This window comes from Lipotes vexillifer, unplaced genomic scaffold (assembly GCF_000442215.2).
Source record: "Lipotes vexillifer unplaced genomic scaffold, Lipotes_vexillifer_v1.1 scaffold43, whole genome shotgun sequence".
Classification (NCBI taxonomy): Eukaryota; Metazoa; Chordata; class Mammalia; order Artiodactyla; family Lipotidae; genus Lipotes; species Lipotes vexillifer.
In genome coordinates, this window is record NW_006770037.1 from 2,718,179 (window position 1) to 2,743,764 (window position 25,586).

The 25,586-nt window shown below is 50.3% G+C and overlaps 1 protein-coding gene across 2 annotated transcripts in view; it reads left to right on the forward strand.

Annotated features, from left to right (window-relative positions):
* Positions 1-25,586, forward strand: part of SAMD4A (sterile alpha motif domain containing 4A) — a 232,868-nt gene that overhangs the window by 194,484 nt on the left and 12,798 nt on the right. For both annotated transcript variants that reach the window (XM_007445975.1, XM_007445976.1), the window contains 5 exons: positions 6,148-6,481; positions 8,734-8,819; positions 13,729-13,847; positions 18,290-18,491; positions 19,839-19,965. In XM_007445975.1, coding sequence (XP_007446037.1) covers positions 6,148-6,481; positions 8,734-8,819; positions 13,729-13,847; positions 18,290-18,491; positions 19,839-19,965 — 868 coding nt within the window. The remainder of the gene's footprint in view (positions 1-6,147; positions 6,482-8,733; positions 8,820-13,728; positions 13,848-18,289; positions 18,492-19,838; positions 19,966-25,586) is intronic.

Genomic DNA, 25,586 nt, shown 5'->3' on the forward strand with positions numbered 1-25,586 from the left:
CCACGAAGATCCCACATGCCGCGGAGCGGCTGGGCCCGTGAGCCATGGCCGCTGAGCCTGCGCGTCCGGAGCCTGTGCTCCGCAACGGGAGAGGCCACAACAGTGAGAGGCCCACGTACCGAAAAGAAAAAAAAAAGATGACAGATGTAATACAGAGTCTGAAAGCAGCTACTGGCCAAGCAGAAAGCATGATGAGTTTACTCAGTGTGACTTCTTTGAGGAGGTAAGCTGTGGACCACCACGTTGGGCTTGCTTGAGAACACCCGAGTCCAGACAACTGCGAGCTTGTCCCTTCAGGAGCTGATGGCCTGGGGGTGGGAGTGCAGCTCTCCTGAGCATCCACTGAGGACTCAGCCCCTGGCTCTGTTCCCTCTTCTCTGGGAGCCGCGCCTCTCCCGCTCTGCCAGGGAGAGGGTTGTCGGTAACCCGTTCCCACATAGGCCACCAGCGACAGGCTCCACTCAGCCATTTCTCTGACATTCCCAGACATCCTCAGCTGGTTATGCTGTTGGAAACACTGTCACCATGCCCTTGCCTCCTATGGCATTCTTACCTCACATAGAACCCAGAGATTTCTAAGGAGATGGCCGGGACCCCGCCCGTGGCTAAGTTCACAACCAGCAGCCACTGCAGATAAGCTCTAGGTCCAGAGCGCTTCCACTCAGTTACTGAACACTTACTAAGCAGCTGCCTTGGACTAGATTTCCCCTGTCCACTGGAGGCTCACCGTGAGGAACTGGTGGTTCCCACCCTCGGGGAGCTCGGGACACGAGGTACCACAGATAGATGTGCAGTGGTGCTCTCAGAATCTAGTGTAATCCACGTCATTGCTGAGGCTGGTAGGGACGTCTTCCTGGGATGAAACGGGCCACTCCACCGTGGTGAGGATGGAAAGCAGAGGGGAGCCAGTGCTGGCGGGAGGACTCGCTGGGAGCCCGTGGCCAGTGGTGGGCCCCTGAGCCAGGGCGGGGGCCGTGACGGTGGAGAAGTTAGTGGGAGTCCGGGCATTGGCAGGAGGTGTGGGCTTGGGTATCATGTGATTTGGGAACTGAAAATAGAGGAGGAGCTATAGCGTGGGAGAAATGGAGTTGAGTCTGGCGGATGCAGTCTGAGGTGCCTGTGGGACACCCAGGCAGAAACAGCAAGTAAGTGTCCAGGAGAACAAGTCTAGAGTCCACAAGGCTTTGAAAGGCTCAGCTGTGGGTCGTTTGTGTGTGAATGGTAGTTGGTACCCCCAGAAGTGTGTGGCGAGTGATGAGGGCCGAGAAGAGACCCTGGGTGGGGGGGCAGCAGAGGACGTGGAGGGACCAAACAGCGACAGACCCCTGAGGGTCAGAGAGCGGAGGAGGGACCATGGAGGGGTCACATCCCATGAGGACTGTCACTGCCCCCTGGAAGTGGCCACCAGCAGCTCACTGGTAGCCGTGATGAGTAGGGTTTCAGAGAGATGGGAGGGGAAGCAGAAACCCAAGAACCGGCGAGCGTGAAAGGATATCGAGGCTGTGGGGTCAGGCAGTGTAGACTTCTCACAGTATTTGGTAGAAAAGGAAAAGGGAAGATTAGAATGGTCACTAGGGCAGATTTTCCAGCATTTATCTTTAATAATGAAAATGTTCCCATGTGCTTTTATTTACTTTCTTTTTTCACCTGACTCCCAAATGATGAAGCTGAACCATTCTCTGAGCCTGGGAACCTGGCCTGGAGAAAGGAGACACACACACACACACACACTCTGTCACACACACACACACACACACACTCATACACACACTAACACACATACACTTCTGTGTTACCACTGCTCCCTGTCCTAGCAGTATCCTCACGCTGCATGGGTCCCGGTAACCGTAAGCATCTTAAGGCAAAGATTCTCTCATATTTGTTTTTACACCCCCAGTGTCTGACAGTGCCCGGCCCGTAGGGAGAATACAGTTAAGTAGGTGCAAGAGTGCTATCTGTTGGGTGAGGAGTCCAGTTCTTCTCACACAGAGAGAAGGATAGAGCCATGGGAAGTTACGTAAGTGCCGGGGCCGCCACTGGCAGCCAAAGCTCTCGCTTCCAGATGATATGCACCTTGTGGCTGTTACATGCCCCCAAAGAGGCTCTGAACCAGTCTTCCTCCAAGACCTAAGAAAGCCAGGCCAGGAAGGCTGGGATAGTCAGATTGTAGCCTCCTTCCCACTTGTCAGCCCTGAGCTGTGCCTGCCTGAGTGGACTGCTGTGCAGGAAGGACCAGCCTTCCCACTTCTGCTCTCACGTGAGCTCCTTGGCTCCGCACGGGAGTTAACGGGCAGCTTTGCTTCTTTTTGTGTACATAACACAGGATTATATTTATGGTATGAAGGATCAGTAGAGACTTGGGCTGATTCCTTGTTTTTGTCAACATGGAGAATTCATTCCCACAGCCGGTCGAGGGTACTGGATTGAGCTAGCTTCCTTCTCAGCTTGGGCCCTCAGTGCTAAGTTCCGGACTTCGCTCTGAAGAGTCAGGAATGTAACTGGATGGTCATAGTGCCACCCCACGGAGGCTGGCATAAGCAGGAGTATTGCCAACTGGTCATAAGCCAGGTGTTGTCTTTGAGACAGTGGCTTTGAAGTCAAAACAGAAGTCAAACAAAGCATGATTCCTGATTGTGATATTTTCAGAAAGTGTCCAACGTTATTCATTATGTTTATGGTTTCCTTGTTGGTGTAGTTGTCCCCAACAGAATAAGATCTGAACTTGGGACAAGTATATGCTCCCTGTTTGAAGGAGTTCGGCTCTTAGCATAACCCAGATCTCCTTCCCCATCACTGAGTAACTACAGAAGCCTTCATGCCACGTGACGAGAGCAGACAAGGTTTCAGTGGCAGTGGACAGAGTATCACAAGTGTGCATTAGCTCCCCTCAGTGGTAGCTGTCACGTGGGATGGCACAGCAGGGGTACATGTGGTCACCCAGAGGGGCATGCCAGCTCTGCCTGCCCTGTCCCCTTTCATGGGGAAGCCTCATCCCTTCTCTCTCCTCTCCCTTCCACTCCTCAGTCAGGGCTGACCTTCCACACCCAGGTGCTGGCTAGGCGGTTGGCAGAAACTGGAGGACCTCGAGGCAGGGGTTGCCCAGTTGGCGCACAGTTTGGTCAGAAAAGGCGGCAGGGGCTCTCCTGGCATAGGTCAGCTAGCTTGCCTCCCTGTGTCATGCCCTGATAGATCACCAGGTCCAAAGTCAAGGAACCAGTCACATGACAGCATCAGACTCTGGGAAAGGGCTGGTCCAGCCTGGACAGTGGGAAAACTGGGAATGACCAGGAGTGTCCTGACTCACGCATCAGGCTGGCAGACACAGGCTGCAGGCTGGTCTCACCACACACGGCCCTCTCCACCAGGTTTAGAAGGAAGAGGGTAGACTCTCTGAAGCCTGCCTCTTTAAAAGGAAAATGGGATTCTCTCCCCTGAAATAGGCCGGATAGTGGCCCTGGCCAGGTTTGAGACAGTTCAGGTGGCTACTTAACATTTCACTTCCCTCCGAATCCCTGGGTGCCAACTAAGCTGATGTACTGTTCAGGCTTTGCTTCCAACCCGCGAACAAAGCAGGTTCCCACCAGCGACGGGGCGGACTGTCGGTGTTTTGCTGCCCAGAACTGAAACATGCCTGTCCAAGGCTACGTCCTCAGATTTCCTCTTTCTAACTGATTGATGGGCGGTCTGGGTGTAGAAATGATCACGTTCCATGAGCTTGTGTTCCTTGACATCATCAAGCAATTTTTCTTGGTAAGAGAGGATCCCAGGAACGGGTTGGTACTCATACTTTAGGCTTTTAAAATTATGTCCTTGCTATTCTGGGCTATTCTGGACTCTCAGAAGATTAAATACTTCATTAGTAATCAGGGCCCTGATAGTCACGGTCCTTCCCGGGTCCCGGGCAGAGGTCTCCTGCCTAAGCATTGGGCAGCACTGTGGCAGGGCAGGTCCACCCACCACACCAGGGAAGACCCCCCAACCCCTGACCTCCAGCCCCAAGCATCTGAGCCTGTTCTGCGCCTCTGTGAGCATCTGGCAAACAGATAGATGTCTATCAGAATCAACTTGCACTCCTTTTTCTAATAAATAATGCCCAGGATATAAAACTCTATGTATAGGAGGATCTAATTTTATTACATAAAGTCATGTATGTATTACAGACAATTATATACATTACAGGCATACCTCGCTTTATTGTACTTTGCACATACTGCCTTTTTCTTTTTAACAAATCGAAGGTTTGTGGCAGCTCTGGGTTGAACAAGGCTTTTGGAGACATTTTTCCAACGGCATTTGCTTATTACTTCATGTCTCTATGTCACATTTTGGTAATTCTCACAATATTTCAAACTTTTTCATTATTATTATATTTGTTATGGTGATCTGTGATCAGTGATCTTTGATGTTACTATTGCAAAAAAATTATGACTCATTAAAGACTCCGGTCATGGCTAGCATTATTTAGCAATGAAGTCTTTTTTTTTTTTTTTAAGATTTCTATTTTATTTATTTATTTTTTGGCTGTGTTGGGTCTTGGTTGCTGCGCGCGGGTTTTCTCTAGTTGCGGTGAGCGGGGGCTACTCTTCGTTGCGGTGCACGGGCTTCTTATTGTGGTGGCTTCTCTTGCTGCAGAGCACGGGCTCTAGGCGCGCGGACTCAGTTGTTGTGGCTCGTGGGCTCTAGAGCGCAGGCTCCGTAGTTGTGGCGCACGGGCTTAGTTGCTCCACGGCATGTGGGATCTTCCTGGACCAGGGCTCGAACCCGTGTCCCCTGCATTGGCAGGCAGATTCCTAACCACTGTGCCACCAGGCACAGGGAAGCCCCAATAAGTATTTTTTAATTAAGGTATGTACATTGTCCTTTTTAGACATAATGCTATCGAATATTTAATAGACTATAGTGTAGTGTAAACATAACTTTTATATACACCAGAAAACAAAAAACATTTGTGTGACTTGCTTTATTGAGATAACTGGTTTATTGAGGTGGTTGGGAATCAAACCCGGAATATGTCCAAGGTCTGCCTGTACAGTATATACAGTTCTCATCTCATGTAGAAGAAATTCTTGCATTCCTGCCCCAGACTGCTGACTCCTACACTCAGGCCCCCATGGCTCCTTGGACCTCATTTTCCACCCCCTCGCCTCCTCCACCCCGTTCTACCCCAGGCCTCCTTGCTGTTCCTCACACACTCTAGGCTCCCACCTCAGTGCCTGTGCCCTCTGCCTGGAGCGCTCTTTCCCGGGAACCTGCAGCTCAGGCTCAACGGGGTTCCTGCTCCAATGTCACCCCGTCACGGAGCCTCCCCTCCCAGCAGCCCTGCCCTGTGCCTTAGTCTCTAGCATGACGAATGTTCATCTCATGGCAGGATGTAAACTCCCTGAGGGAACCCTACTGGCTTTCCCGCCATATCCCCATGCCTAGCCCAGTGCACAGCAGGTCAGAGCACCCAAAACATACTTATAGATTTAACAAAGAAGCACATAACACTGAAACCTGCAGCTTTACAAATATTAACATCATCACAACCACCTGATGAGGCAGGTCCTACTGTTACCTTCATTTTATCCACAGGGAAACTGAGGTACAAAGAGGTTAAGTCATTTACCCAAGGTCACACAGCAGCGTCAGAATTCAAACCCAGGCATCTGTCCTAGAGTCTGTGCTTTTAACCACTGCCTGTGTTGCTTGTATCATGAGCTGAATGAAGGTGTGAATGAGCGTGTTCCTTCATCTAAAACAAATCACACGCAGGTCAGGAAGCCACCATGTGACCCTGTATAGCTTTGTTATACAGCTTCTAAAGTGTGTGAATGTAAACTAAATAAATGCATTTTAAAGAAAGGCATTGAGGAAGCCAGGGAAGGAAATGTACCAAAATCATTTTAGTGATCATCACTAGATAGTGGGATTTTAAAGTGATCATATTTTCCTTGCCATACCTGTATGTATTTTCCAAGTTTTCTACCTGGGCTAACAATAGAATGATTCAGTTTTAAATGGTTGCTCTTCCAAAGAACATTCTAATGAAGGGGTCAGCAGCCCTGAGCCCTGCGTGGGAACAGCTCGGGGAAGAGGCGGGGCAGCATGGAGGAGGGTCACCCAGTTCCTGACCCTCATGGAGGTCTTCTCCCTCCGACCATCCAGGACATTATCGAGGGGGGCAACCTGCGCATCCCCCTCCAGGAGCTGCACCAAATGATCCTGACTCCCATCAAGGCCTACAGCTCCCCGAGCGCCACCCCCGAGGCTCGCCGCCGGGAGTCCCAGGCCTCACACCCTCCTTCGCTGATGGGCCCGGAGGGCCAGAGCCCCGACTGCAAAGACAGCGCCGCGGCCGCGGGAGCCACGGCCACTGCCTCGGCTGGGGCCAGTGGCGGGCTCCAACCGCACCAGCTGAGCAGCTGTGACGGGGAGCTGGCTGTCACCCCCCTGCCAGAGGGGGATCTCCCTGGGCAGTTCACACGTGTCATGGGGAAAGGTAGGACCCGATTCTCCCGCCTCCCCTTTCCTCTTCTCGACACCACTGACCAGAGCTCCCAGTTCCCGAGGACCTTCCCCAGGGTGCTAGGCGAACTACCAGAATACATGTCATTAGCCCATTTTACAGATGAGGAAAGTGCGGCCTGGAGAGGTTAAGGTATTTGGATCTGTATTTCAAGCTCTCTGATCCCCAGAGGTGTCTTCCTTCACCCTGGCTCCCTTCTCTCCCACTTCCTCAGACCAGGGCCTGCTGAGCCCTGCTGGCCGAGCGCTCATTGGGCCTCTGGATGCTCAGGCTGCAGGCAGCCTTCCCACGGGCCACAGAAGGTACCACAGCCATGCTGTGTGTGTCTGTAAGGCAGCATAGAATTCCCACGTGGTCCTTTGGGTAAGAGCGCCCCTTCTGCCTGTGACTGCCCTGTGCCCGGCCCTTATGCACATATCCTTGACCCTGTCTGACACTAGAATAATTTGTGCTTGATGGGGTATTTCTCAAAAAATCTCGATTATTTAAAAAATGTAGTGACTACCAGTACTTTTCCTTTGGGAAGGGGAAACAAGTTTTTTCTCTTCCATTGTGCAGTATTTCAGACTATTTAAAACTGGGTTCTAACGAAAAGGACAGCTGAGTCTTACAGGCGCAGTGACACACTCCCTATAGTACATGTCCTTAAAAAGACTGAAATCTGTAGAAATCTGGCTCAGAGGAGATGGTTTGTAGCATCCCTTGGAGCCGAAATGCCGGTAGCTTCCTGGTCAGGGTGGGTCCCGCCACCTTCTCACTCTCCCCCACCCCCAAGTGGGCTCTTTACTGTGTGGATTAGAGCAGTTGGCCCCGTGGGTGGAGGCACAGGTGGGCGTGGTCATCTGAGAGTGTGGTACGTCACCCCCCTTCCCTGTGACAAGACCCATGTGGGCTCTGCCCTCAGGGGACTCACAGTCCTCTGACATGGTGTCTTTTTAAAATTTAACTACTTTCAAATAAATTATAAAATTAATTCATGCTCTACATAAAAAATCAAAGCTAAACAAAATAATGAAAGGTGAAAAATACGCCCACCTCCACCCCAGGCCCTGCCAGCTTCGTCCTCAGAGGTAACCACTCTAAACGGTGCAGAATAGCCCTTCAGAAACATTATAATCATATACAAGCTCATGAGCATCCTTTTTACACACACACGGGTCTTGCTTACATGTTTCTCTGCAGCTTGGTTTTTTTACATTATATGCTTTCAGTATTTCTAGCAATACAAAAGCACCACCTCATTCTTTTTTAAAGGCTGCGTACTATTCCCCTGTATGCATAAACCATAATTTAACAGGGCCACAATTAATGGGCATTGAGATGGTTTCCATGTTTTGTTATTACCAACAATGCTATACTGAAAATCTATGTGAAATGGTATAAATGGGATTCTATGACAGATTGATTATGCAGGATTAGGGAGAGAAAGGAATCCTGATGCCCGGTTTCAAGCTTCACGGCGAGGCATTTTTACTTCTCACTGACGTCTTTGTCAAACCATCTCCACCTGGCCTTCTAAACATTCCCATCAAAATCAGAGCATCAGGACCTCTAGGATGAGAATAGAATGGGCTATACTAGCGTGGCCATGACCTGTCCAGGGGGGTTGTGTCCTCCACCTGCAGACTAGCTCTGCTCTGTCTCTATGAGAACTTCCTTGAGTGTGTAGGTGAATGTGAGCCTGTGCATGTATAAATGTGGGTATCGCTTTGAGAAAATCACCCTCCTGTGATTGAGTAGCAGGCTCCCTGCTCATGTGCGTGCCCACACACCTCACATCCTAAAAGATGTGCCAGCCTCACTCCTCCAAATGAGATGTGCGGCTCATTCATGAAATTATGGCTCTTGCTCTCTGATAAGGGCTGATGGTCTTTAATGCCTTTGAACTCCCTCTCAAAAGGAACCTCTTTCAAAGACAGGGCTCGGGACGCTGCTGCATTCTTCCTCTCCCAGAGTGGGCAGGGTTGCAGAAGGCTTAATATAGAATGGTATGCGTGGAATTAACCAAAGGGGCTTCTGGAGGCACGGGCTCCTGTGGTAACCAAGCCTTTGACTTCAGTGGAATGAGGAGCCTCCTGGCCTTTTTTGTGAACGTGACATAAAGCCACAGTCACACATACCTCTCAAAATATCGGTCCTGAAAGGAAATCAGAGGCAGATCTCAGAGGTTAGGATGGGTGTACATTTCTCTAATTCACCTTCCCTTTTTTTTTTTTAATTCCCAGTGTGCACACAGCTCTTGGTCTCCAGACCCGATGAGGAGAATATAAGTTCCTATTTACAGCTCATAGACAAGTGTCTAATCCATGAGGTGAGTAGTGACAGGTTTCACAAAACTGCTTTTTCTCATTGCTTAAAAGTGGTTCTCAGAGTTTCTGTGGTGTGATCATTTGGGTCTCCAACACCTTGTGTTTGAGTCGGGGGGTCATTAATAATAGCTCGGGCAGAACTTGGCTGTGGTGGCTTCAAACCTAAACGCAGCTTGCGTATTACTCTGGGGTCCAAAGATTCACCTGGACTGAGCTCTGACTTGGGGGCAAATGCCTAAGAGAAACGTCCGGCTCCGGAAGCCTGCCCGAGGGACCAAGCCTGGGGAGGCCGACCACAGTCCTGCCACCTAGCCCTGGGGGTGTGGAAACATTTTCCCTTTGAGCTCAGGAAAATTGGAGGAGGGCAGGGAGAAAATGAGAGCGTTCAAAAGAAATAACGTGTGTCTGTGTGTATGTTGTATGTGATTTGGTGGTTATTCTGCTGTATTTTGACTTGTGATTCTTATAAGAATTGTTTTTATTATTTTTTTTTGTTGTTGGAGTAGAGCTGATTTACAATGTTGCATTAGTTTCTGCTGTACAGCAAGGTGAACCAGCTATACATATAAATATATCCACTCTTTTTTAGATTCTTTTCCCATAGAGGTCATTACAGAGTATTGCGTAGAGTTCCCTGTGCTATGCAGCAGGTCCTTATTAGTCATCTATTTTATAGAGAGTAGTGTGTCTATGTCAGTCCCAATATCTCCCAATTTATCCCTCCCCCCCACCCTGCTTTCCCCCTTGGTAACCGTAAGTTTTGTTTTGTTTTTTTTTTACATCTGTGACTCTCTTTCTGTTTTGTAAATAAGTTCATCTGTACCATTTTTTAGATTCCATATATAAGTGATAACATATGATATTTGTCTTTCTCTCTCTGACTTACTTCACTCAGTGTGACAATCTCTAGGTAGACTCCACCCAAACTCCCACCCACCCTTTTCAATGTCCAATCCTGACACTGCTCTCATTTGGGCCAGCAAAAAAACAATAGGAAGGAGAGAAGGCAAGAACAGGGGATGGATTTTAGAGCTCATTCATTCTGTAGATATTTATTAAGCACCTAGGTCCTGCCCCTGGCTAGGGGGCTTCCTGTGGGAGGGGAGTGGGTGAGACAAAAGGAAAACAGGTCACCACACATATGACAATAAGGCCACCTCCGAGGAACTGGAGCCCAGGAGGTGTGGCGGGTACCTACCCAGAGCCCAGAGAACTCCGTCCAAGCTAGACCTGAAAGGCGAGCAGAATCTTAGTGGGAATGTCTTGGTCCGTGAGGAAGCGGAAGAGAGCAGTCAGGCAGAGGGAGCAGCGCTCGGAGGGGCAGAGGATGCTTGGAGTAGGCTTCAGCCGGGTCTGATCAGGGGAGCATTTACATTTCTGAAAAAGCAAACCGGAGCCCTGCTTCCTCTCCCATGCCCACACTCAGCACTGAGCCTTGAAGATACTGGAGGACAAGTTCCCTCCCACCTCGCCTCCAGTCTGCTGAGCCCAGGAGACAAAGTAACGAGTCCTCCAGCTGCCTCCACTGGATGGTGCACTAGCTTCCTAATTGGTCCACGCCAGCCCTGACGCTGTGGCCTGGTGCTTCTCCCTTTCCTGCCGTCGTGCATGCCCTCCCTGGGCATCCCGGCTCTCCTTTCTGTGTCTTTCCCCTTTTCCTCCCTGGAGCTCCAAGTGACAGGTGCCAGGGTGGCCCCGTGTGGGCTCATCTCCCCTGACTGCAGTGGAGGGGGGGCGTGTCACTGACGGGAGTCACGGGCAGAAAGGAGCTTGTGCCCTGTCCGCTTGCCTGCATTCGTGTCAGGATGGAGGGGCCTGCTCTCTGCTTCGGGAGGGAAAATGGTGTTTGAGGCTTTTTATGATTTGAGTTTGAGTAGAGGAAACACGTTTGAATAATCTTCCACAGCCTCGGGTTATTCTGTGTGTGCAGAACCCACCCTCCCTGCGAGGCCCTGTCGAGGCACAGTCTCCATCCGGGCTGAAGACTCGCCGGGGCTCTGAGACACAGGGCTCCCTTTCACAGCCCGATCTTGCCGTTCTTTAGCCAGTGGATGGGAAGGTGGTAACTGCCGAGACACCTTCCTTCCTCCCCAGGGACAAAGGAGCCAACTCCCTAGAGGAGTAAAAGGACAGGAAAGTTCTGAATCTTATTTCTGAGACCAGTCACTTCATCTCCTGGATTATAAGCCCAGGCTTCTCGCCTCCTTGCCGTCTTGAGAAGGTTCTGGGAAGACGAGCTCTTGCCCCCTTTATGACCCTTGTAATCCAGCCACAAGAGCTCTAGGACACATCTTCATCCAGACAGACATATGGGTCGACGGGCCTGACAGGGACAGAGAACTCAGAAGTGGCTGACCGGCTGAGTCTGGGCATTCTGGAGTCTGGAGTCTTCCTTCCCCTCCAGCCCTCGAGGAAGCTGCTGCCAGCGCAACCCAGAGCTGCCTGGAGCCGGCTGAGGTGAGGCGCTGGCATCCCAGCTGATAGCAGAGCTCCCACAACTGAGTGCTATTTGCAGGCACACACGGGAACCAGCTCTCAGAAATCACTCATTACCAGCCGTGGTCTAGCTCCTCTCCAAGCCTCCCAGCCACGGCTCCCAGGACTGAGAAGAACAGCCACACACTCAGCACTCCTGAGGGGCCCGTTCCCATCTGCAGCCCCAACTATGTGAGCCTGTTGCCCCGCTGCTGAGTGGATGAGCTGACCCCTCTGAGGGAGCATAAACATTTCCATCTTCTTGGGTGCTCCTTGCCACCATGGGAAATGTCACATATGAACCAGTGTCCCTGGAAGCACTTTGAATGCACATCTGTAAAGTGAGCCATTTACTCCTTTGTCACTTGGAAACTCACGTGGGCTCCAGACCAGCTCAATGTTGTAGTTTTGAGACCTCGAAGTCATTGGTTGGAGTTTAAGGCCATGGTTGAATACCAAAGCTTATGAATGTGATGGACATTCATATGCTGCCACCAAAGGGCTGGTCCGTGCAACCGAAAAACCTAGTCAGAGTGTCTGTGGGCAGCACACAGTGAACCATGACGAAGAGCCAGGCATGTTCTGAGTATCCTAAGTGCCCTTCGTGTGTGAATTTCATTTAATCCTTACAAGATCCCTTTGATGAGGTATTATTAACCTGAGTTTTTAGACAGAGCTGAGTCTCAGGTAGAAAAACTTGGATAAAGACGTGCAGGGATCCAAGCCCTGCCCGTTTGCATCCAGAGGCTTCCACTGACCCACTGGGCTGGACTCTCTTCCCCAAGCCATCTTGGCCAGTGCACCTGCATCTGTGTCCTCGCTCAACATTTGGCTGAATAAGCTGGTCAGAAGCAGAATCTACCCATCCCTTTATTAGTCTAGCAGAAATGCTTGCCTTTTGCAATTTTTGGAGCTATTCCTGTATAGCTGGACACTCGCTGAACATCACCAGCAAATGAGAGGGACCACAGAGGAGAACCACATCCTCACCTTTTAGCCGTGAGACCATCCACCATGCACCTTAAGGCATGTCAGCACATTTTTCTCTAAAGGGGCGCTGAGTGCCTGCTGGGGAAGTCCTCCTTGATGACTGTGCTCAGTGGCATCTGGCCAGGAGGAAGGGGTGTGCAAGTCGTCAGTATATATGACTTTTCCACAATATGACTAACGTCTTCTTGCTTTTGTTCACATAGCTCTCCTGTGTTCAGGTCCTTAAGGATGAAATGTCATTGGACGAAAATAAAGCTGTCATTTTTTCTTTCTGTCTGTTTAAGGAATCTGTTTTCTTTATGGGAAACATACATATAGTCTGTTACTCTAAGTATTCATTTATTTCTACTTAAAGTATTTCATGCTTTATTGACAAAACTACTTGGGTATGGTATCTCCATCACTGTTACTGCTAATCAGTCAGATCCGGTGGATTTATGACAGTGCGTGGACCACAGTTCTAGGCACTTGAAAGGGGTTTCCTATATTGCATGTGTGGTCCTCACCATCTAGAACACTACATGGCCATGGCCTATCTGCAGCAGAATTCCCAGGGCACTTGCTGCAAACACAAACACCCTAGACTCCTCTCCATATCTATGAAATCAGGCTCTGGTGGGGAGAAGGGGTTCAGAAATCTGCATTTTAACAGTCTCCTGGGGGGATCCTAATATATCATGAATTTGAGAGTCCCCGCCTTGGGGTCTCATAGCCCCTGTGAAGTCCTTCCCTGGGCTTCGCTTGAGTACATAGGCTGTACACACAAAGACACATGATATAGGTGAGAGTGCGTTACGTATGGGGCAGTAGGCAAAGCATCCCCAAACACCAGTTTTACTAGAAAAGACTTGAGAAGGCATCAGATCTACCCATTTTCCTAAACCATAGACAAAATTTAGGTGAGGAAGGGCGCAATGGGGTTGTGTAGAGAATGGGGCCCTTTAACTGGAGATTTCTCAGCAGAGGCCAGACACACCGAGAGTACATTCCCTTTTCTGAAGCCCCACAGACCACTCCAGGGTGAACACACACCGTCAAGCAGATTGATTTTTTGGAGTGGTTTAGCATTTCCATGGATTATGAAAATGCCTGTAAAAGCCTGAGTAGTCAACAATCAATTTTGTAATTCATTCTTGGTTAATAAACAGAGTCCAGAGTGGAGTCAGGGGAAAGTGGAAAGTGGGTATGGATCTGCCAGAAATGCAACCAAAATCGAGGGTTGTCAAAGGCTTAATGCATGTACCTTACCAGGCACCTCCAATGTCAAATAACTTGAATTTTCAGTACAGGCAGCTCCCAAATAAAACTGACTGCTGTTTGGAGCAGGTTGGAAACAAGGTGAAAAAAAGGCAGCTGCAGTACTCCGATGTTTCCCCGATTAATCGCGTGTTTCTCCCTCTAATGCCAGGCTGCGTCACCCACTAAAAAGTCCTGTTTGTTTTGCAGGCATTTACAGAGACACAGAAAAAACGATTGTTGTCATGGAAACAGCAGGTGCAGAAGCTCTTTCGGTCTTTCCCTCGGAAAACCCTTCTAGACATATCAGGATATCGACAGCAAAGAAAGTATGTTGGGATTTCAGTCTTTGTACTGCATGGTGGTTCCAGTACCTCACTGTCTGCTTAGGTTCCCGGGGCAGGACTACACAGGGCATCATTCCTTGTTTATCAGGGCCCCCTATGACAAGTCCAGATCACATTCCTTAAACAGGTGGGGCTGGGAAAAAAAAGCTGTAGAGGGAAAGAATTCCCAGAGGAAGAGCTGAATGTGATCTTTGGCAACTCAATTTACATGGTCAAAATGACGGCATTAGTCTGGATGGGCATCGAGTGGGGAGTGGGTACGATTTAATGAATGCCCACAAAACACTTGGTGGTTTATCCACAACAGGGGGCTCTGAAAGGACAAAAACGGGTTGTTCTCTCCACACCTTAAGTGGTAGTGTAATTTTTTCTCCCTTCTGGCTGCAGACAAGCTAATTATAGTTGGTGGCAGGGTGAAGAGCCCAGTGCTAGTCTATTTTGGTCTGAGCTGCAATCTAAGAGTGGAGCAGTGCCATTCTTTATTCTTCATAGTATTTCAGCTTCTTGGATGCAGTTAAAAATAAGCCTCGTTGTACTTTAGAACCCATTACCTTAATCTGGTTTTAAATTGAGGAATCTAATTGCATATTAAAGGTGAATTACAGTGACAGTTTGGGGGAGGAATCACGGGGAGGGGTAGAGGGAAGCCTTGAACAATGACAGGGAGTTTTGGGGAGACGAGGGAATGATGATGATGCAGATATGCTGAAAAATCAACATTCTATTTTACTTTTTTCAACATGAGCAGATAAATACTCATTTTTTTCGCTCGCACCTAGCAGGTTCTGAATTCATTTCTCAGTTCATATATAGAAGCTGTGTCTGTGTTAAAATGTTGGGCATTTATCTGCGTAGTGTGCCTTGAAACATCACTGTTTTATAAATTACTTCAGGGAGATAAGGCCAGTTGGAATTTGTGAAAAGTCTTCATTGAAGATTAATGTAAAAATTGAAATGTTATCATATTCCAGCATATATAACACAGTTATTTATTAAACAAACTTTTAGCATGTACTTTGTGCCAAGTGGGTATCCAAGCACTTAAGAATATTAATACATTTAATCCTTGCAACAGCCATATGAGGTAGAGGTGCTATTATCAACCCCAATTTACAGAAGAGTTGGGAGGCAGTGGACCAGGCAGGCCAGCGTCAGCTCCAGAGTCAGTGCTCTTAACCACTGCGGTTGCTGGGCAGCTCTCCTGGTCCCCGGATGATGTGCAGAAAAGAGAGTCAGACAAAACAATACTCTGTTGCCAGCTCCTTGGCCCCAAGCCTCCCTGGAGGGTTGGGCTGGACCACCTGTGCACCCTGAGGATTCCTGGGGGCCCAGATGAAAGGCGAGGCCTGCTCCTTAGTCTTCTTCCCTGGGGCTGCCCCCTTCCCAGGCTCTCGCTCTTCTCGTAAGGTCAGCAAAACCCCCAAGAAAGGGGAGGAAGATCCGGACCCCTCTTGCAACACCAGGCCCTTGGGAGACAAGTTCCAAGAGGAAGAAGGAATTCAGAAGTTGAAGATGGAAACAGAGCTTTCAAGCTCTTTTGTCTTCCTCCCCAAAGTGCCATCCGCTGCTTCTGTCTGCCCTGCCCTGTCCTTGGTCCACATCACTGTTCCCCTTAACCTCTACAGTGTTATTAACTGACGCTTGAATTGGGCTAACCCAGGGTTTGCCAGATTGGTGCTCCTTTTATTGATTAGATCAGAATGAATTCAGTCATCAATTATGGATGTTCAACTGCAAGTTGCTGAAGCTCCAGAAAATAATTCATTCTCATAAATATTACCTCTGGGATCTTTTTATGCTATTAATTTGCTTTGAAGACCTGTTTTTCCCATAGTACAAAGGTAACTGCAGCCCAGCCCCTCCTTGAATTATCACAAATCCCAAATTAATTGGTTCTTACTAATGTTATTTTATCAGTCTTTTCATGCATTTCAAGGAAATGAACTCAGTTGGTTTAGATTTAGGAAAGCACAGAAAGACACAGATGGGCAGAGCAAGAGAATGAGAAATGAAAACTTACGTTTGTCACTTCGTTCTCTCCCTAGAAAGAATGATTATTTCATTAAGCCTAGTGACCTTAAGTGACTTAAGCTTTCACTCTGGTTACCAGCAGTGGCAACCCTCAATAAGCCTGACTTTGTAATAACCAAGTTTAGGACACCACGGTGAGATCCACCGTCATTCGACGGCCTAACCAAATTCTCCCCTCCATCCAGCCTATCCCCAAAATGTTCTGGGCTCTACCAGCTCTGTGAATGCTAACTTTAGGAGTCCACGTTTCTCCCGTGACTAAGTGTCCCATTACAGAATCCTCTGCCTACATTATATTGCCTGCCTGGAAGCACAAATCATTTTAGCATCACTCGCTGACTGCTCTGTTTTGCATATGAAATAACTTTTAAAAAATCCAACCAAAAAGGAAGATGAGCAAAAAAGCTGTCTGCACTAAATAAGGAAAAATCTTAGGAGAATACTAAATCATCATACCAGGTGGCCAAAATTCTGGCTCCAAAAACCAAAGGACTAGTTTTCATAGTTTAAAAAACAAAAACAACCCCCCCCCAAAAAAAAAACAGCCACTTGATCCTTGTCTCCACCTGTCACATGTTGTCCATACTCCAGAGGAGATCTCTTCCATCACTTGAGATTAATTCTGCTCCTCTGGGCCTGAATTTCTTCTTTCAAACCAAACATTTTAAACCTTAGTAAAAGAAGGAAGAAAGGTGGAGAATGGGAGAAAGAATGAGATAAACCAAGAGACCTAGAACCCGTGAGTGTCCTTCCCACCACGTGCACGTGAGCCTCTGACTGGAATCGGGAACCATTCTTTTGGGTCACAAAAGCCTAGAAGTGGAAAACACAGCCCAGAAATCAGTTGCCACCAGCTCACCGTGGCATTCACTTCCCTGCTCCCCCCACCCCCAGGAAATTTAGGAATTCTAAGGAAGAAACACTTTCTGAGATCAACTGTGCTGATGACTTAGATGCTCCAACCCACCACACACACACACACACACACACACACACACACACACACACACACACACACACACACACCTCCCTCCCAGATCCTCCCATACCAACCAAACACCTGATTCACAACTGGCCACCCTGCCCTTTGTGGACCCCCTATCTGATCTATGACTTTCTCTCAACACACACACACACACACACACACACACACACACACACACACACGCACGCACACACACCTCTCTCCCTCAGGAAATAACTGTTTTGCAGCACCTCCCCTCCCCATCATCTGGTTAAACTACGTCAGCTCTGTCTCCTGGAGTCTCCGCACGGGCTTGGTACAAACCTCCCCTGTGTGGCTGGGAAAGCAAGTCTATTCCATCTTGTGGCCACCGGAGGTAGAGCATTTTGACTGAAACATTAGTGAATGACTAAAGCTGACTCTTCTTGGAAAGAATGTGCTGGTTCCTGAAACCCTGCTGGCTGCTGTGCACCCTCCCAGAACTTGAGGCCTGCTGGAGAGGACGAGTTCTTCAGCACTGAGGTCACCAGACCAATGGGAGCACAGTGTCCGAGCATGATGCCACGGGTCCGCGGCTGCCTCCATTCATGGACCCAGGCGAAGCCTGTGACCTCAGGGTCTTTCTGTGGGGAGGGCCTGAGCAGTGGGGAACAGTCGGTGTCCTAGGTCCAGAGCGATTGCAAACATCATCATCTTCATTCTCATATCCCTCCTCTTCAGCTGGAGTCAGAGCCCCAGACATGGGGTCAGCTCTCTCATTTGGAGAGGTGATTATAATGCCAGAGACTCATCCATTCGTTCACTCAACCTGCATTTAGTGCCAGGAGCTGATCCAGGCAGGAGGGACCTGCAGGATTGATGAGGACAGACACCATCTTTTTTCTCATGGAGCTTACGTCCTAGTGGGGCTCAGAGGCCACTGCTTCCGAGTCTGCTGTACAGACAGACATCAGAACTGGACTGTGGTCTGAAGGAAGGGGCACAGATCCTGGCTCTGCCGCTTTCTTACTGTGTGGCCTCTTGACGGGAACGTGAGTGCTCAGGGCCCGTGACACAGTGGAAGAAGGCTGTAGAGCACACGGGTTAACCTTCTGGGCTCATATTCCAGCACTGCCCCCCAATGGCTGTGTGACCTTTGAGAAATTATTAAGCTCTCTGTTTTACTTCTCCAGCTGTAAATGGAGATAGAGTGCCTACTTCATACGATTGTCGTGAGGATTGAAGAATCAACATCCAAGTCCCAGGGTGGTGCACGTGATGTTAGCTCTCAGATGTTAGCTGTCATTTAGTCATAGAACTCTGACCCCCGTAGACCTCATAACGGTCAAAATGTGAGCAGACCCCAAGGAGGCATCCTGCTGGCAGGCCGGGGGTTGGGAAGGGCTGAGGGTGACTGATGGCCTCTGTTCTTCCCTCTTGGCTCTCACAGCCGCGGCTTCGGGCAGTCCAACTCCCTCCCGACGGCTGGCTCTGTGGGCGGTGGCATGGGCAGACGGAACCCACGCCAGTACCAGATCCCCTCCCGGAACGTCCCTTCCGCCCGCCTTGGCCTCCTGGGCACCAGCGGATTCGTCAGCTCCACCCAGCGCAACACCACAGCCAACCCCACCATCATGAAACAAGGAAGACAGGTCTGCTCGGCCCCGGGCAGGAGGGTGGGCAGGCCCAGCTCAGGGCCTGAGGCTCCGGACGTCCCCCCAGACAACCCCAAGGCGAGAGGAGAGGCCCAGGGGGTGTAGACTGAGGACAGTTGTCCCTGTGGCTCAGAGGTTGTTTGCACTGTTTCTCGGGAAGACAAAGCGAGGCCACGGCAGCAACTGGCTTTGTGGGGATTTTGTTTAGGCTGCCCCACGACCGCTTTAACCTTGGGGGCCCTGCACACGGGGGGCCTTTAGGAAGAAATGCAAGACCTGTTTCTTCTTTGCCTTGATCCTTGACCTGCCCCAGCAGATCCCACTGCCTTCCAAATTTGGCTTCCAGAGCATCTAAGGGCTCTCTTAGCCTTTTTATCTGAGGCAAATAGCTCCTTTGTCATGGTCCCAGCTGTGGTGGAGAACCCACAGGAAGGAGCCTGAGAAAGGCTGTCAGAGGGAGAATTGAAACATTCTCAGGCGGTCAAGGCCAGGCTGCCCAGAGATTCTCGCCGTGGGATATAGAGCCACAACCTCCGTCCCCTGGGTCCTCGTCCCAGTACTCCCACCCTCCCACCCAGCGCCTCCCACCTGTGTAGCCCCTGCTTTGTGGGGACTCTGCGGGTCGGGGCTGGGGTTAGAGGGACACCAAGTGAGTCTGAGGTTCTGGGTTGTCATGAGAAACTAAGGGATGAGAGCTTGATTTAAGAAACAGGACACAGTTCCTGGCAAGACAGGCAGGATTCACTCCCCCCAGGGAAGCAGCACAGGGTAGGAAAAAGCCCCACTCTCTGACCATTGTGGGAAGCCCCCGGATGGGTCCAAGAGGAAATCACCGCTAGGACACCCGCGTAATAATAAACACACAAGCTGAGTTGTGCCAGCTCTTTGCCAGCTGAGAGGTTCTTTTTTCTCCTCCTTGCTTTGTAGTAAATCGTAAGAATCTCAGAGAGAAAATCAAATGAGAGCCCTGAAATAGTTTGTGCTCTTCGTTGCAGACATTTATAGAACTCCCCCCATTTCCTAGAAAAGTGATAGGAAAAGCAAAGGCAACAGAAGGGATGGAAAGAGTTTTGGAGCTAGCAAGGGAGATTGGTGTCCAGATTAAGCTGAGGCTTAGAGAGGAGCCCGGGGCTGAGGACGTTTCGCCGGGGGGAAGGAGGGACTGAACGGCATCTAAAGCCCCTCTCTCTAAATGAGCAGATGGATTGCGCTGGCCTGTAAGCCCTTTCCCAGAAGTTAGCCGAGAGTCCTCCCAGGGTACTTGCCTCCTGGATTCTGGCTGCCCCCCCCCCCCCAAAACCAGGTAACCAGACTAACGGGTTCTGCTTTCCTGTTTCTCCCTAGAACCTCTGGTTCGCCAACCCCGGGGGCAGCAACAGCATGCCAAGCCGCACCCACAGCTCAGTCCAAAGGACCCGCTCGCTGCCTGTGCACACTTCACCACAGAATATGCTGATGTTCCAACAGCCAGGTAGGGCCCGGCCTTTCCATCCCTCGCTCTCCTCTCGGGGAGGCCAGGTCGCCAAAATAGATGCCCCAGTGAACCCAGGCAGAAGGTGCTTAGCCTCAACTGTCACCATGCATTCTTTTGAGCTTAAAGAAGCCTTTCCTTTTTTAAACCGTGTCTTGCCAGCATGAATAGCGGCCGGTTGGCTGGGAGCCAGCACACGGAGCTCGAGTTGGTTGTGATCTGTTGGGGGTATTTTTGATCCTAGTTACATTTCTAGATCGATGAACCCAGGGATATTACTGGGGGGTTTTCAGGGGGGAGTTGGGAGGGGTTTCACGTGTAGTGTGTGTGTCGTTGGTATATACGTGGGGGAATGTGTAGATAGCGAGACAGAGAAAGAAAACTTGACGGTGCTGATGCTGAGAGACCTCCCCCTGGTTTGGGAGTTCCTTGCACACGTGACCGCTGATCCAGCCATCTTCCCTTTACTTGGGTAAAGAGCAGCTTGGTGCACCTCATGTCAATTTCACCTTTGACCACGCCTCCTCAAACAGAGTAGCCAGAATTACATACAGCCAACAGATGCCTGCACCTTTTTCTGTGCAGACAGTGACCTCTTAGACTCCATGAGTAATGCAAAGCCCCGCAAGCAACTACTACATGGGTCACACCTGGAAGAAGGTCCTCACCCTGGGTAGACGTGCTCTGTACCATGTCTTACAGGAGTTTGAGGGGAAATGTCACTGTGGCCTGGGTGGGCAAGGAAGCTTCTTAGAGTCATAGGTGAGCTTCAGGGAGCAGAGGGTGAAGAGGTGGAAAGGGGAGGGTAGAGTTGCAAGCAGAAGGAGCTAAGAGAGCAAGACTGCAAGGGTATCGAGTCCCACGGCGGCTCGGCAGAGGGATCAGGCTGAAGTCATGGCAAGTAGACCAAGGGAGCTGGAAAAACTGCATCCCAAGGTGGGACGCTGAATCCGAGGCCAAGGGGCTCAGACTCCAGCTGCTCTCGGTGAGGAATCGATAAAAGATTTTGAGCAGGGGCGTCAGACAGGGCTAAGCATGGAGGAGTGAAGGGAAGGCAGGCTGGAGCAGGAGAGGCCACCGAGGAGAAGGGCGGGTGCTGATAGCAGGGAGCCACCAGGGCATAAGGTATGTCAGGAGAGGACGGGACGTCCACAGAGTCCAGATGCTGGTTTAAAGTTGCCTCTTGACGGGCTTCCCTGGTGGCGCAGTGGTTGAGAGTCCGCCTGCCGAGGCAGGGGACGCGGGTTCGTGCCCCGGTCCGGGAGGATCCCACGTGCCGCGGGGCGGCTGGGCCCGTGAGCCATGGCCGCTGAGCCTGCGCGTCCGGAGCCTGTGCTCCCCAACGGGAGAGGCATTTTTGTTTTAAAGCTCCTTTTCTTCATTTTGATACTTGCTATTTTTCTTCCCAGGAAGAAATACTTGATAAAATTCGGGGGGTGTGAAGGCCTTCTCCCTGGGTCATTTAGTCCCAGCCTCTGTTTTCATGTAGAATTATGTATAATCCACTCCCAGTAAAAAGAGAATCTGGACAAGATTTGAAGACATCCTGGGCACGAGACCTTTCACCTTAAATGAATAGTTCACCCTGACCTCAGCCCCAGGACTGCAGCCCAGCCACCGTGCAACCTCGAGTAGCCGACCACTCTCTTCCAATCCTAACATACTTGTAGACTTCTCCATTCTTTCCTACCTCTTTTTTCCTCCCTGCAGCTCTCTTCCAAGTCCTCAGTCATCCTCTTTGTCCTCCATCTTAATTGGGCAGACCAGGCCCACCAGGAAGAGCTGGGCCATCCCCGAGAGAAGAACCATTTGGGTCTGTTGATATGAATCCTCCATCTGCACTATGTTTCCCCTCTGCTGTTATACAGCAACACTGAACAGTTGGCTTACGCTCAGGTCAGCTATGACCCTAAGATTGTTTCCACCCTCTTCCCGTGAAGCCTCTTGTTCCCATAGTTAAAGAATCAAATAATACCAAACAGCTTGTGAGAGAAAATGACTCCCCCTGCCCTCCCTTCCCAGCCCATAGTCCCATCTTCAGAAGCAGCACTTCCAACTGTTTTCAGTTTTTCTGGTAGTTATCTGCAAGTCTCTCAATAATGTTCTTCACATACTGGACTTAGAACCCTTGGGTTATTGTTGTTGTTTTAATTAACCTCTCACCCAAGCATGACAAACCCACTTCCAGCAAGGCCCTGATGAGGCAAGGCATTTCTAGTAACCACGGCCCGGGGACAGGACTGCTCCATATTTCCTGATTGCAAATACCCTGGTTAGGGCTCAGCAGAAGCCACTCCTAACTCCTGCTCAGCACCCTTGGCCCATGTGGGGTGGCTATTCCTGAGACATGGCCATGAAGGGCGAGGCAGGGCACAGCTGTGACCCAGGATCCCTGGCTAAAGGGAAAGCAGGCTGCAGAGAGTCCCCCCATGGGCACAGAAAGTTCCTCCTCAGCCTTTGCATCTAGGGCCTGAGGGCCAGGGGCTGGGACTAGACCATAAGCCTCACGTCAGGTAGGCAGAAATCAGGACGGCAGAAAGCGGCTTTCATCTTAACACAAGCAGTAGTAATTGTGAATGCAAAGTGGAATAGAGACGTGCGACCAACCCAAAATTAAATACTCAGAAAACTGTGCTACATTCCAACATGGTGGTTTCCTCCTGGCCATTAGATGTCTTCAAAGCACCCATTTTGACCCATCTGAGCAAATCTTGAAGACTACAATACATTCTAAGGAAGTTTGGATTCTATAAACTGAAAATAATCCCATCAAGATGATGGAATGTCTCCAAAGAATAAAGAAAAGCCTGGGGGCTAGAACCAGCCTCCAAGTTGTATATCAATTCATCGGTCACCTTGCTTGAATTTGCGAGACACTTCTTTCTTTCCTGGACCTACAGAATCCGTGGGACCCTTGGAGGCCAGGGCAGGAGGGGTGGTTCTTCACTTCATTCCCATGTGGACAGATTTGAAATGTTTCCGAGGACAAGCCAGGAGAGCCATCGGTGATCATTGCCTCTTGCTGGCCTGTGGGATGAGTAAGAAACATGAAGCTGGTCCTCCCAAAGAGAGGAGGACAGGGTCTGATACCATCACCGGGGGGTGGGGAGGAGGGGGGTGACGAGCTCAAGATCAGGGTGGCGCCTGGCGAGAGGGGTCATGTTTCTCCGAGAGGCAGGGTGTTTTCCCAACTGGAAAATTAGTTTGGAAACTGCACGCAGAATGACACCTTATCTTGGAAGCAGACCCTGCTGACCCGGGCTCCGCCACCCTTGGGATCAGAGAGCAGGCCTGGCGTGACACTAGGAGGCCACGGAAGCTCCTCGCCACCTAGAGGGCCTGACGGGAAAGGGCAGAGGGGGCCAGCAGCTGACTTCAAAGGAAAAGCATGGAGAAAGGTAGATGGGGCAGCCTCACAGGGGACCTCATCCTTCCCTTGCACAAAACCATGTGCAAACTACCTTTAGTGCTGGACCACCCAGATGTGAGATGGGTAAGGCAGTGCCTTACCTGGCAGCATTTCATGATGTGACATATCTGTTCTCCATCACAAACCTCCCCTATGCAGCGGCCCGTGACTGGAATCCTTCCATCATTAGAATACCTGGGAGCATAGTGCACAAAGCTGTTATCATTCCTTTCTCCTTAGTGTGAGTGAGTTTCAGACTCCTTCCAGAGAACTGCCTTTAGAAAGAGAGGGGAGAGGGGGAGTGCCGTCAGTGCACTGGCTCCACTGAGGGGATGGAAGGGGCTGCCCTGCAGAAGCAGAGGCCAGAACAGGGACCCACTTAGAGTACCTGATCAGCATTTGCTCCCTCCTTCTAGTAATCCAAGGCAAACAGCCCTGCTCAGGACTGACAGAGGATGGGCAGGGAGGTTGGCAAATGAATCAGTTCTATCACAGCCAAGAGCCCAGCTGGGTCTGTGCCCCACTGCTTCTGAGAGCCAAATTCAGAGAGACCGACTGGGGGCAAGATGGTACAGTAGTGTCATGTACCATAGTCTGCTCATCATTTTTTGTGAAAATGTGGGTCCCATAGGATTTCCGCAGCACTTAGTTCTGCAGGTCTAGGAGTGAGGTCCCCAGAGAAGAGCTCCATTCCCCACAGCAGATTCAGAGAGCGACTGCGTACCTGTGTTCCCTGCCGCCTGCCCACCAGTACCAGCCCTGCACGGCCGCATTGGCCCATTTCCCTGCCCGTACTGATCTCTTTTCCTTTTGACACCATTCTCCCCCTTTCCTCTTGGTTCCCGCCTTCCCTTTATCTTCCTTCCTCCCCTCATCACAGTTGTGTAGCTCCCACTTCTGCATTCCCTGCCCCTTCCTCAAGAGACTGACTTTCCTCATTTCTCACCTTCCAGCAACCCACTTCTCACTCAACCAGACTCAAAGCCCTCCTGGTTTACTCAGCAGCGTGGCCTCAGCTGTCACTGGCAAAGTGGGATTCTCAAGGTTTTTCCTAGAATGCGCCAACCTGCTTCTTATTCTAAAGTCCTAAAAACATTGGCCTCTTTACCTCAGCCTCAGGAACTTGGAGAGAGCGGCAGAAGGACACTTCAGGCCAGGTGGACCCTGCAGCAACACCTCATTAGGGATGGGCGCTGCTTCCCTCCGGAATCCTCTTGACCCTGGGCCTGAACGGTGGTCCCCGTTCTTGTGGGACTTCTGAAAAGGCACAATTTGAAAGTCCCACATCAGCCTAGACTTTGGGCCTCCTAGAACTGGGGATCCTCAAATACATCCTAAATACTGGAAGGGTCTGATGGGGAGGGGAAGAATCCCTCGTACTCAGAGATGCCATCTGAGCTAAGGAAACAGGCCTGCTCGGGCACCAGGACAGAAGGCTCAGAGTCTATCCTTTTTGCCCTCCCAAAGACTCGAAGCTACACCTGCCTGGTCCGTCACAGCTGGGGGCCCAGGATAAACGCGATGAGCCCCCAGGCTGAGCAGAAGCAAGAACAAGAGTTGGCCTGTGGTCCAAGTGGACCCGTGGGCAGGAGCTGCCCACACGCTTAGTCGGGGCACGGAGAGCTCTGCCCACCAAGCCACCCACGTGGCTGAGGGCTTCCAGCCAAGATGGAAGCTGCTCTTCACCCGTCTGGTCTCCCTCTGTCTCATGTGCGCAGGGAGATGCCACGGATCTGTTTTTATCAAATACACAATTAAAAAGTCACACTATTAGGAAACTCTGGAGTGTGAACATACGGGCTTCTCCCAAGACTTAGAATTTTTCAAAGCTGCTCTGAGAGTGGTTGGGAGTCACGACTCCCCCGTGCAACAGAGGGAAGAGCTGGAGGATGAAAAGCAAGCATGCCGACTTTCAACCTAAAAGAGCAGCCACTAGGGTTTGGAGATTCTGGAGCAGAGAGCCCCACATTTCTCAGCCCCCCTTTTTTTGGAACACGCAATCCCAGGCTTGGAAAATGCCATTTTGCTGCGTGTTGGCAAGAAATCCTGCAGCTGAAACACTTCTCTCCAAATGTCGAGCATCTTTATTTATCCAAATCTCTCCACAGTGTTTGTTTAAAGGGGAGTGCTAGAGAGTAAACTAAATTTTACAATGAGCATATGGATGGCTGTAACTGCTGGGTTTTTTTTTTTTTTTTTTTTTTTTTTTTAG